Source organism: Phaseolus vulgaris, chromosome 9, assembly GCF_000499845.2.
Source record: "Phaseolus vulgaris cultivar G19833 chromosome 9, P. vulgaris v2.0, whole genome shotgun sequence".
NCBI classification, from domain to species: domain Eukaryota; kingdom Viridiplantae; phylum Streptophyta; class Magnoliopsida; order Fabales; family Fabaceae; genus Phaseolus; species Phaseolus vulgaris.
This window is the reverse complement of record NC_023751.2, coordinates 36857841-36870889: the sequence shown is the minus strand read 5'-3', so window position 1 is coordinate 36870889 and position 13049 is coordinate 36857841. Positions and strand designations below refer to the sequence as shown.

Genomic DNA, 13049 nt, shown 5'->3' with positions numbered 1-13049 from the left:
TATGTATCATCTTATGTATGTATGCATTTGTCCAACACAAAACAATTTCGAAAACTACGGTTCACACTCACTTTATTTCTCTTACAGGTACCACATGACACGGTTACAATAAAAAAATATGTATTCTTATATTATAAATTAAAATATATAATTTATAGAATAAATTTCTCAATTTTTTAATTAGACATTTTTACTAATATATATTTTTTCTCGTAATATGATGTATCTCATTATATTAAATAGTCTCTCATAGTTTTTATGATTAAAGTAAATTTATATACATATTTTTTTCTAAAATTTATTGAAGCGTTATATAAAAATAAAATCGTGACAGAATTAGTATAGTAATAAATTTGAGATCGAAACATTAACGTCAATTAATAGAATTTTGTTATTCTCAAACTTTGGAAAAAAAATTATTCAGAGTTCAATAGTTTTACGTTGTCCAGATACAATATCAATAACTTATACACATTTTTCTTTTAACTTACCAAATTACCTTTTAAAAATAAAACAATCACAAAATCTAAATTCAACAATACCTCGTTAATAATATTATCTAATCTTATTAACAATATTATTTAACCAACTTAAGCCTTAAACCATAACTCCAAAACCCTAAAATTAAATGGAAACGTATTATAATTATAAGATGAAATCTACTAATATTTCCAAACGAGTATCAAATAATTTGGTTAAACTTATTTTTAACCAAATAAGCAAGTGTCATCGTTGAATTTAAAAATAGACCTTTTACGTGAGATAAGTATTTTTTACATCATCCGTATTTACTTTGATTTTTAAAATAACGTAATTTATTCCAAATATAATAAAAATAAAAATAAAACTTTTTCTATATCCTCATATGTCAATTCCGTAATTTAAATTAATCCCTATAGTTAACTTTGATTCTAAAAGGAGAGTTTGTTCTACTGTAATTACTCAGACAAAGCTAAGGTTGAATTATAATAAATTGTCATACTTGTCAGCAAGTTATTTAAACAATTACTCTAAACATTTGTAATTGAAGAAGAAAAGTTATCACGATAAAACAATTTCTTACAGGCTATAACAATTTATTTATTTTTAAATTATGGGTAGAAGTTAATTATTTATTATCCATATGACACACGTAACTATTTCAGGTTATCATATCTAATTACTGGAAATTTCACAATAAAATATGAAATATGTTACTAAAATTGAGTTTGGGAGTCTAATTTAACGAGATGATGAGGAATAATAATTCAACTAGAACAATAAGTGGTGAATAATAATGTCTGCAATTATATTATAAATAATGACAATAAAAAAAAAAACACTAAAGGAAAACACAAAATTTTTAACATGAATTTTTTTTTTCAATATGAGAAGTAAAAACCAAAGACAAAAATCAGACAATCAAATTTCACTATGATTAAGGTTACAGGAGAGTCTCAAATAACAGCACAATTGTGCTCCAAATAGCAAAACAACATGAAATAGAGAACAAAAAAACCAGATATTCACAAAAACCGCAACTATTATACGTGGCCTACGAGTCACTCTTCTAGTGACTTTTGTTAAATTTAAACACCATGAGTTATGAACCTGATGACAAAATCTCAGCCCGATCCAACGGTGGACGAAGCAGAAACGATAATCGAAAAATTATCCATCCTCAAAAAATGTTGCTGCAGTGTGAGAGAAAATTCTCACTTATCAATGATCTGAACGATTAAATTGAAGTATGACAAACTGTGGACGAAGTGTCGGTGGCGGTCGGAAGTTGCTGAACAAGACTTCCTCTCTTCACTCTTTTCTCATTTTCTTTTTCTCTTTTTACTGACTACTTTATGGGTTCAAGAATAAAAAATGTCTAAAAGTGATTAATATTAGGTTGGGCTTTCAAATAGAAAGTAAGTCCAACTCAACAAATGACTATATATTTCTTATGAAACGAACTTTCAATCTATCTTGGATAATTAAACAACATGTCTTCATAGACAAAAACTACGAAATTATCTTTTTCATTTCGGAGTGACATCGTATCATTCGAACCTTTTATTTCATGCTTTTACTGGAATCTGGAAAAAACTACAATCGTAAATGAAAATATGTAAAAAATATACAATGAAAACATAAGGTTTTAGGGATTGGTATAGTTACATAGTCTAAACAAACATATATAAAAAACATGCTGTAGACTAGGTCTTGTAAATTAATATATAAAATATTTGAATATTATACTAGAGTCCGTAGACTTTGCTTAAAAAGACATGTTGGAAGTATTCTACGAGTAAGACAAACATCAAATAATTTGTTCGGTCCAATGCTATATATCGTGGAAAAAGTTCTTTCACATTTCTACATTTTCAAGTACAAATAATAAATGCTTAATAATGTATTTTGATATCAAATTTTAAGAGGATAATATTTTGTATAAAAGATCTAATTTTTTTTATAACAAAATGGGTTATCTGTGTAAGAATTTTGAAATAAAATAAAAAATTTATCTGAATAATTATATTATTTAAAATAAATAAATAAAATCAAATTCCATCCAATAAAATGTCAATTAATCATAGAAATAAAATAGAAAATAAATGAAATTATATTCATAACTTGAAAAGATATGAAGATAAAAACATAAATAAGTTATGTTTGGTCATTTATAAAGAAGTATAAACACTAGTTTAAGGAAAATGTACATGAGATGGCATCATAGTTAACCATGTCTCCATTGTAAGAATATAAATAATACAAAGGCCAACTTCTTTCACTTGTAATGTCAAAATGCATTTTACAAATAAAAAATATATTTTGTAATTAATTCAATTTGGCTAAAATTAGTTGATATAAATGTATGTATGGATTTCACCAGTGTAATATAAAATATATTGTAAATGAAAAATGACTTAATTAAATTATTGTTTTTATAGTAAAAGATCAAAGTTAATTGAAATGTTGAATGTAATGTATCATCCGAGCTAAATTGTTTAAAAAAATAATAATAATACTTAAATAAAATTCTTTAAAGTTTGTAATGACTTATATTAGAAAGAACTTGTAAAACTTATCTTAGTGTTTAAAGGTATTTTATTACTTATTTTTATTATTTGTATTTAGAAAAATAATAAATGGGAGTGGTTTTACTTTTTTATTTTCTACATTTTGTTATTTATTTAAAATAAAACGTTGTGGCCTAGAAAGGTGCCGCAGCCCAAGGGTTTCACTCTTTTTCAATTACCTCGTTTTATTGCAAATTGTTGGTTATTTAACTCAAAAATAGAAGTATATATTTATACAATAATTACATAAAATTAATTTTATTCATAAAATATTTCTTAATATCTTTAATTATTTTTAAACTATTATAATCTTATATAAATGGGTAAATTATATTAAAGCAAATATACTCTTCTTTTCATCATTATATACCTTTTTATTCGTATATCTTACAATATTTCCTAACGTATCGAATATCTTAGATAATATAATGGGTAAAATATTTTGATGATGTTTTTCTTAAGAAGTTCGTGATATTCTAAACTAAAATTTAAAATATAGTATTGTTAAGGTTAATTTTTGAGATATTATTTGATTTGAATGTTGGTAAGTAAGATATTTTGATCTCAAGAAATTTGAAATGTTTTGATCTTAAATTCAAAATATATCAATGTTATGATTAATTATTAGGTATGGTTCGTTTTTAAAAATTAGTGGTCAGTCAAAGAAGGAAGAGTTATAAATTATTTTTAATCTCAACTCTGGAGTGATATGAGACAATATTAACAATATAAAATAGAAAAATAATGATAAAAATAATATAATTATATTATACGTGAATTGTGTATAATTTGATAAAAAAAATATATATATATATATATTTAGAAGACCAAATTAAGAGAACTGGGAATGCATGTTCCTAAGGCGCAGGCCATTCTTAGCTGTAAACCAGCATAACACATGCGACGCGCTAAAACTACAATTAATGTGAATTATTAACATGTTTATGTTTCAAAAAATATAATAAAAATGATTTTCTCAGTAACGAAAATGTAATAAAAATATTTTATATATATTTTAAATTTACGAGGTGATGAAATTGAAGAACACTTGTCCTGCACCGACACAGTGTGCTTTTGTAGCATCTTAAATATTAATCACGCGTTTCTTCACACTCCTTTTACACTCTCTCTTCCTTCCGCCGCTTGCGAAGCGCATCTCATAAACTCGCTCGATTCCGCCGAGTTGACTCGGAGAGACAATGCTGGAGCGGTGCCTGGGGACGCGGCGCGTGCGGCAGATTCAGCGCGCGTGCCGGCACAGTACGGTCACTTTCCTCTGCCTATTCCTCACGGTGGTCGTCCTCCGCGGCACAATCGGCGCCGGAAAGTTCGGTACGCCGGAGCAGGACTTCGACGAGATCCGCTACCACATCTCCGCCGCCCGCGCCCGCCGCGTCCTCGAAGAGACCAAACCCGACGCCGGTTCCAACGCCGATTCCAACCCTAACAACTACGCCACGTTCGATCTCTCCAAGATCCTCGTGGACGAGCCTCCCAGCGAGGACGAAAAGCGTGACCCCAACGCGCCCTACACTCTGGGACCCAAAATCTCCGATTGGGATGAACAGCGCCGAGCCTGGCTCCGAGCCAACCCTGAGTACCCTAACTTCATCCGACCCAACAAGCCACGTGTACTCCTAGTCACCGGTTCGTCCCCCAAACCGTGTGAAAACCCTGTCGGTGATCACTACCTTGTGAAATCGATCAAGAACAAGATTGACTATTGCAGGGTTCATGGGATTGAGATTTTCTACAACATGGCTCTTCTGGACGCTGAGATGGCAGGGTTTTGGGCCAAGCTTCCCTTGATTCGGAAACTCTTGCTCTCGCACCCTGAAGTGGAGTTTCTCTGGTGGATGGACAGTGATGCAATGTTCACCGACATGGCTTTTGAGGTTCCATGGGAGAGGTACAAGGATTCCAACTTTGTTATGCATGGGTGGAATGAGATGGTGTATGATGAGAAAAATTGGATTGGGTTGAACACTGGGAGTTTTCTGTTGAGGAATTGTCAATGGTCTTTGGATATTCTTGATGCTTGGGCTCCCATGGGGCCTAAAGGGAAGATAAGGGATGAGGCTGGGAAAGTGCTCACTAGGGAGCTCAAGAATAGGCCTGTTTTTGAAGCTGACGATCAATCTGCCATGGTTTATTTGTTGGCCACTGGGAGGGAAACATGGGGTGACAAGGTTTACCTTGAGAATCATTATTACTTGCACGGGTATTGGGGGATTTTGGTGGACCGTTACGAGGAGATGATTGAGAATTATCACCCGGGGCTTGGGGATCATAGGTGGCCTTTGGTGACCCACTTTGTGGGGTGCAAGCCTTGTGGGAAGTTTGGTGATTACCCTGTGGAGAGGTGCTTGAAGCAGATGGATAGGGCTTATAATTTTGGGGATAACCAGATTTTGCAGATGTATGGCTTCACTCACAAGACCCTTGCAAGTCGCAGGGTGAAGAAAGTGAGGAATGACACTGGAAACCCTCTTGAGATCAAGGATGATCTTGGGTTGCTTCACCCTGCTTTCAAAGCTATCAAGCTTCCTTCTTCTTGATCATGGAGCTTGTAAATTGCATTTTGTCAGCGCGATTTGGGAAATTGCAGAAATCTATGATTGATGCTGCTGCAAACTGTGGTCCCCGTGACCACAAAAAACTGAGGTTCACGCCAAAGTTGGGGTTAGTCCAAACTTGGTGATGTTGGTTCATTTTCCTAATTCATACTTACTACTGCTACTTGATATTCATTCATCTGCTGCGACAGTACTCTCTGCTTTGTAGCTGCTGCCTATGATGATGATGATAGTATTGAAAATTGTAATCTTTAATTTAATTTGTTTTGCCTTTGAGTTATAGTGATTTATTTGAAAAGAAAGAAAAAATGCCCTTTTTTTCTGTGTCTTTTCTTCCTGTTGGTTCATTTTGTGGATAAATTGATTAATGGGGAATTGTCGGATTCAGAATAATTCCTTTTCTTCAGTTTTGGATGAATTTGTTGTCCTTTGGATGAATTTAGTTACAGTATTATACTTTGCAGAATTATGTGTGAACTGATTTGCTTTGGAGAAAGCTTTGAAAAGAGGCAAAACTACAGTTTCGTAGTTTAAACTGAAGAACAATTTATAATATCATCATCACTATATTGATCCATTTTTACTGTAATGTGAGGAACTATTCTGAGTTCAGTAATTAGTACACGATCCCACTCTTCTTTGCAATGACACATATATCTTACAAATTCAGATTAAGTTTTATTTAAACTAATTTAATTGTTATTATATGTATTGCTGAATAAATAAACTGTTTTTCATGATAAAATTGTTAGTTTTGGGAGAGGAGGGATTATATACCGTGACTAATATAATACGATGATTTAGTATATAATGTTAGATGTTTTTAATTGAAACTTTTTTTTTTCTTTTATGAATTACTTAATTGTTTTGATTTATAATTTTTTTTTCATTTTTTGATTTTGGGGTAAATACGAGAATCTATGTATATTCTTCCTGCAAACATCCATTCTTAATATAATGACTTATCATTTGCTATTTTTTTTCTTTTTATTTAATTTTAGTTTTGGAAAATAAATAAAAATTTATGTGATGAACAAAGCTCATTTTTCATATGAGAATTATTTTCTGCACCCCATTTTTGAAGCTGCACTCCACAATTGAGTGAAATAACCAAATTGTCCTGTCCATTCTTCTCTCATTATATTCCACCTTTGTCATCGATATCATCATCATAGTAGCTCACACATTATACTAACTTAGAAGAAGAAAAACAAAATTTGGAACAAGCTTGTGTTTTGAAAAACTTGTTCCAAAATATTTATTTTGGAAGGTATAATTTCAGAGAGTCTATTTTGAAAATCTTTTCTGAAAATTCTTTTTCATGATGTATTTCATGAATTCACTGTAAAGAAGGGTAAAATAGTTTTTTCAAAAGATATGGGGTGCACTGAGGGGGTGCAAAAAGAAATTTCCTTTTCATATAATGATCAATGACTTTTGCTTGGTGCACCCGATGTAGTTCAATCTGCATCCAAGGTCTTGTGTGAAATAATAAAAAAAACCTTTATTAGATTTTAAATAGACCTATGCTTTTATTTTATTAAATGATTAATAGCAAAAACAATTGATATTGTTTTATTTATATCATTGTTATAGTCCAAAAAAAGGCATTAAAACATACAATCAAGTAACTTTTAAGAAGTGACAAAAATGAAATATCAAACAAACCAATCTCTTGAGATCTCAATTGTTTTTGTGTGTGAATGAAAAGGGATAAGCTCAACAAAGGAATTTCTAGGAAAATAAGCACAAGAAGGAGAAAAGTTTTTGAGATCTCAAAACAATCATTAACTAATGCTTAATACCAAGGCACTTAATAGGGTAACACTAATTTGAAAATTACACATATTCTGTCCCTAAGAATTTAGAATCTAAGTGGGTATTAGTTTCCACAAAGCAATGAACAACTAGAAAAGCTTGATCAAATAAAGATTAGCTTGAAGCTAACAAGAGAAAGATACATAACCAAAGCCAAACAAGGTTTGGCTAGATCTTTGGCAAAAGGGTTCACCTTTCTAAACCTCAAATAACACATAAAGAGGGTCCCAAAGTTGATGAGGCTAGAAAGCAAAGCAAGCCAATAAAGAGACATGATGAGGACAAGAGGGTGCCACACAATGCTGAGAGACACATGAGCTATGTAAAGAGACATTGCATCTGTTTCCCCTTGGAAGCCACCATCAGCCCACACTAACCATGCTGCAAGACCCATGAAGAAAGATGACCCTAATGAGGCCAAATGAATGAACCATAGTGGTGCAAACCAAAAGGGCTTTGAGATGTTGTTGTACCTTCTTCCTGAACCAAAAAGTATGATTATGGCCAATGTTAGGGCGAATGGAACTGCTATGCCTATGGCTAGGGATCTTAGGGCTCTCCTAGCTTGTGATTTCTTTGTGTCATGCAATGTTTGAGAAGCCATGGCAAAATGGAGAAGAGTCATCACAATGATAGGAAAGAGATTAAATTGGTAAACGAGTGTTTTGGAGCAAAGTTAGGAGAGTGTTTAAATTAAGAATGAGAACATTAATCACTAAAACAAATGGTTAATTATCCACTTACTATGTAAAGATATTTAAGGAAAAGAAAATTTTAGTAACTTCCTCTTATGAGTTTAATAATTGGAGTATTTGAGAACCCTAAGGGGTGTGAGGTGCAAACACAATAATAACACATTCCTTGCATCAAAATATTGTAAATAAAAGGTTAGGACTTTGTTAACTTCTTTTGATTTAAGACTAAGTTAATGGAAATCTTAATGTAATAGTTTTGTTTTTTTATTAATATTGTAAGAGATTCATAAGTTAGATAGAATAGTTCAATGTATAACAATATATAAGAGTAGATTACACTTGTATACTCATAAAGTTTCTCAGAGATTACAAAAAGACTATGTTAATTCTACACAAATATCTCATTTATTTTAAAACATTGTATTGTTAAAGTTAGACATGATTCCTAAAAGTTTTTAAAATATTTATGCTTATACCAAAGAAGTTTAATTTAATAGGAAAATATCTATAAAAAATGAAAAATTATAATTTGATAATTCAGGAAGTAATATACAATTCTTAATGTCACAGTTTAACTTAAGAAAAAAAATTTATAATTAAATAATATAAAAAATAATAGTATTAGGAGTTATAAGATGTATGTAGAAAAAAATTTGTCAATATATCATTGTTGATAAAAAAATATAAGTATAATTTAAGAAAATTTTAAATGATTGTGATTTATTATTTATAGAATCCTCTTTCATCTTAGTATAGTGAGAAATTTCAACTTAAATTTTAAAAAAATCTTTTAAATTTACAACCAAAATAATAATATAAACATGTCACAAATATAAATAAATGTATATACAATTATCACATGTTATTATGTTATTTATTTTGTATTTGACTAAAGCATATGTTTTTTTACTAGAAGTGGGGAACATGTAATTATATTTTTTTTTCTACATTACTTTTTCTTTTTCTCTGTCTCTCACATTCTAAAAATAAAGTGCACATTCCTCATTTTAAATTATAAATTGGAAGGCAAAAAAGTGAAAAAAAATGAGCAAAAACAGTGTGAATTTAAGGAGCTTTATCTGCTTTTCCTTTCCTTGAATCTCAAGGTTACTAACATTCCCTGCATACTCAAAAACAATAACACAGAGCTTTGAATCATCGCCATTTTCTGCAACCATCACTTCAACACGCTGAATCACCCCAACATGGTAAGCTTTAGTTTTTTTACATTTTCTTCCTTTTTTAACCACAATTTCACTGTTTAGAACAAGTGGGTGAATGGTACTTCCCACTTTCAGTTCAGAAATCGGAAACCCTAGGTATTCAATCATGCCCAAAATTAGAACTCTTTTTTCTTTTAACTCTTCCAGTGACCAATTGTTGAATTCCTGATTCTTGTGCCAGTTTTACCTCTTCATTGCGGATTTATGGGTTTTCAAATTGAAGCTGTTGTTGTTTTCTTTAATAGTTGGATGGTTTTAGTAGTTCTCCAGGGTTTGGCTTGTGGTGTATCTTAAATTTATGAAATCTTCTCTTATTTTGTTTAATTGATTAGCTTTTAGGATGGGACTCAACTGGGCAACTTAGTTTAGAAGGTAAAGTTAGTAATTTCATTCATTGATGCAAAACTTTACAGATTTAAAAGGGTCAGCTATTACTGTTGCTTTATTCTTACTTCATTTAGATAAATCAAATCGTTTGAAATGAGAAAAACATCTGGTTGAAGAAACTGTTTTGCATTTCAGATGAACTTAGTTTGATGTTTGGAAGCAGGCGGTAATATTGCTGTGTAATTTTGATTTATTCAGTTTTAATGTTGGAAGTTCATGTTGTGTTTGATTGTTGGTAACCCTCGTTGTATTGGTAACAGATGGTGTACATGATTGTAGACCCCCAAGAACAAGGATTGCTTTGTTAAGGCTTTAGATGTTAAACTGGCCAAGATGGTGGTTGTGATTTCTTGTGTGTTAAGGAGGATGTGGGTTCCTTTTGTAGTGCAGAGAATGCCCATGAATAATTTTAGTCTGAGGATTTGTGTTTCGTTGTGCTTGGGGTGGGGTTTCTGAGAGAAGGGCAGGAGTAACTAAGAAACTTGCCTAAGATGTCAATTATTCATTAAACAGTGCTTGGGACCTGGATGTTATAATGGTGATTATGAAGTTGATCACATCATTTAGCAGAAAGTTGAATATTATTGTGTTTAAACTTTGGTACGACTGTTCTTGTTAAACATGTACATATTAGCTAATCTATGCATTTTTTAGTATGAAGGCTGCTTTTGTTCTGTACCAAATAGTTGTGGCAAATGCACATTTAATAGAAATGGAATTCATTGTTCATCATTATTTTTTATGAAACTAACTCTCTTGAATGTGGAATATATAACCATTACTGGCAATCTGGCATTACCTCCTGTTTTATCTCGCCATTTTTTGCTTTTGGCAGAGTGGACATGATGCTGAAGACACTAAACAGAGCACTGCTGATATGACAGCTTTTGTGAGTAACTTACAACTTTTCTCTTTTCCACTGTGGATGGACAAATAAAAATGTGACAGCTATAGATTTCATGATTATGTGTAGAGTTAAATTCTCATAGGATATAATTTTAAGATGATCCTAGTATGTTTTGCTCATCATAGTGGAAAGTCGGCATTTATAATCACATAAGGATCATGCTCTGTGGTTATGCAGTATTCTTAATATGTGCTAAAGCTACTTTGTCTGACAAAAAATGAATAGTAGTTTCAAATGTTTCCTAATTGGATTGCTGCTCCTTGCAGGTACAAAATCTTCTTGAGCAGATGGTAAGTTGTTGGGTTTGATTGTGAAATTTTTCATTCCAAATAAATGAAACTATTCCACTGTTTTATCATATTGGTGCCTTAATTTGCAGCAAAGCAGGTTCCAGACGATGTCAAACTCCATCATTTCAAAGAATATCCTTTGGTCTACAATTTTACTAATAATTTCTTACTACCATGTCAAATAGAAGCCATAAATTACTTGGTTACTTGTTTTTCTTAATTCCAATGCACTTGATGAGATGGGCAATAGGATAGAGGAATTGGAGCAGAACATCAATGAACTCCGAGCAGAAATTGGAGTGGAGGGCTCACCCTCTCCTTCAGTCCCCGAGACAGAGAAATCCCCTTTGCGTGAGTTGAAGTCTGAAATAGAAAACCATTAAAAATGACAGCAAAATGGTTCAGCATAGATCAGTGTTAATGTTTTTTCATGGTACATTTCAAACTCCATGTGTTGATGAGCTGTGTATTATGCATTTTTTTTCCTTCTGTTCAAATATTTATGAACATCTTTCTAATTTTCGCATCCCTATAGAATGTACTGAATTTTATCTCTCTTTGTCAGCGCCGTTATTCATCTGTGATTGTATCAAGTATTTCACAGGAAAAAAAATTCCAGTGATCAAAACTTTATTAGATTGAAGTTTTCTGGTTTTGGGTCAGTTTGAACATTTAAATTTTAAAAAAATAAGTTTTGTTTGGTTTCAAATAATAAGTACTATGTATTCAAACATATACTTATATATCTATTTATGATATGAAGCTCGGACACTCTTAAATGACGTGTCCGTATCGGATACTGACACTCGTACGACATTCGTATGATATATATAAGTATGATATATATAAGTGAAATGCTTAATTCAAAAATATTTGTTGGATATTTTACAATTCTAACATGATTTAATACAATTTTAAAAAAAATATATTAATTTTTTAAAAATTTAAGTTTATTGTATAAATTTTTATTATGATTATAAAAATAAAGAATAAATTTTTTTAACCAGTCCAAAAATATATTTTTGCTTAAAAAAAATAGAAACATATTTAATCCATACAAATTTTTATTGTCAATTCATATGGTGTATAATTATATAATTTATACTATTCTGAAAGGAGTATAAAATATTTGTAAAATTCATTCCAACATCATAACAAATCTTATAGAATTTGTTAGTTTTAATTTTTTAGGATTAAAAAATATGTTTTTTCATAACAAGTAAATAAATAAGAACAATTACAGTGAATTTTAAATATATTTTTTTTATCTCATTAAAAAAAAATTGTTTATAATTTTCTATATTCTCTTTTTCATTTGGGAAAATTAATGAGATAAGCAAATCATAAATATTGTGAATGCGGACTAGTAAATTAGAACTAGTTAATTGTTTTCCTCAGTTTGCAAACTAAATTATATATTAGACGCATGAAATAAAATAAAAACTCAATAATTTTTCTGTTTAATGTTATATTTTCCCTTTCATAAAAAAAAATCCTCTATATAAAAGACACTAATGCAAGTTTATATAAAATAGTAAGGGTGGTCATGGAAAATCAAATCCAATCCAAATTGAATCCAAATCTAAATATTTGGATCATATTTTAAATCCAAATCCATATTTTTTTATAAAACTAATTTGGATTTTTATAAATCCAAATCCAAATATTTGGAATGGATTTAAAATCCAAATTCATATTTTTATAAAAAAAATTAAATTAGATTTTAAATTCAAATTCATATTTAAAAAAAATTAACATAATATTAATATAGTTATATGTAAAAAAGTTTAATATTATAAAAACATTAAATAAATATAATAAAATTATAATTTAATAATACCAAAATTTAAAGGTAACATATACCATAAATTCTTAACATTCAAAGTATATCTACCTATAATACTTTAATTAATCTTGAATTTATTTTTTAAAAAAATAGAACCTTTAAATGTTCATTTAAATTTGATTAATTTTAACAAAAAATTTCAGTTGAATTACTTTCTTTAGTTGACATTAAATTTTGACTTTTTAAAATGGTTGTAATTGCCTTATATATATATATATTAAACTTACATAAAAACATGTATTGTACTAAAAATAAAT

At 30.1% G+C, this 13049-nt stretch overlaps 3 protein-coding genes across 5 annotated transcripts; 2 read left to right on the top strand and 1 right to left on the bottom strand.

Moving 5' to 3' along the window:
- Positions 1 to 4091: 4091 nt before the first annotated feature.
- Positions 4092 to 6032, top strand: LOC137820500 (xyloglucan 6-xylosyltransferase 2-like). The gene has a single exon (XM_068624622.1). The coding sequence runs from the start codon at positions 4250 to 4252 to the stop codon at positions 5606 to 5608; it is 1359 nt and encodes a 452-aa protein (XP_068480723.1). The 5' UTR covers positions 4092 to 4249; the 3' UTR covers positions 5609 to 6032.
- A 1515-nt stretch (positions 6033 to 7547) lies between these two features.
- LOC137822458 (translocator protein homolog) lies at positions 7548 to 8048 on the bottom strand. Its single transcript, XM_068627345.1, has one exon. The coding sequence runs from the start codon at positions 8046 to 8048 to the stop codon at positions 7548 to 7550; it is 501 nt and encodes a 166-aa protein (XP_068483446.1).
- A 1062-nt stretch (positions 8049 to 9110) lies between these two features.
- LOC137821717 (heat shock factor-binding protein) lies at positions 9111 to 11510 on the top strand. Of its 3 annotated transcripts, XM_068626445.1 has the most exons (6): positions 9111 to 9347; positions 9695 to 9734; positions 10585 to 10638; positions 10923 to 10946; positions 11036 to 11078; positions 11178 to 11510. In XM_068626445.1, exons 3-6 carry the CDS (start codon positions 10627 to 10629, stop codon positions 11327 to 11329), a joined length of 231 nt encoding a protein of 76 aa, XP_068482546.1. In that variant the 5' UTR covers positions 9111 to 9347; positions 9695 to 9734; positions 10585 to 10626; the 3' UTR covers positions 11330 to 11510. The 3 variants fall into 3 exon arrangements, with proteins under 3 accessions (XP_068482546.1, XP_068482545.1, XP_068482547.1); XM_068626444.1 differs by lacking the exon at positions 9695 to 9734 and having other exon boundaries at positions 9178 to 9347; XM_068626446.1 differs by lacking the exon at positions 9695 to 9734 and having other exon boundaries at positions 9315 to 9458.
- Positions 11511 to 13049: the final 1539 nt, after the last annotated feature.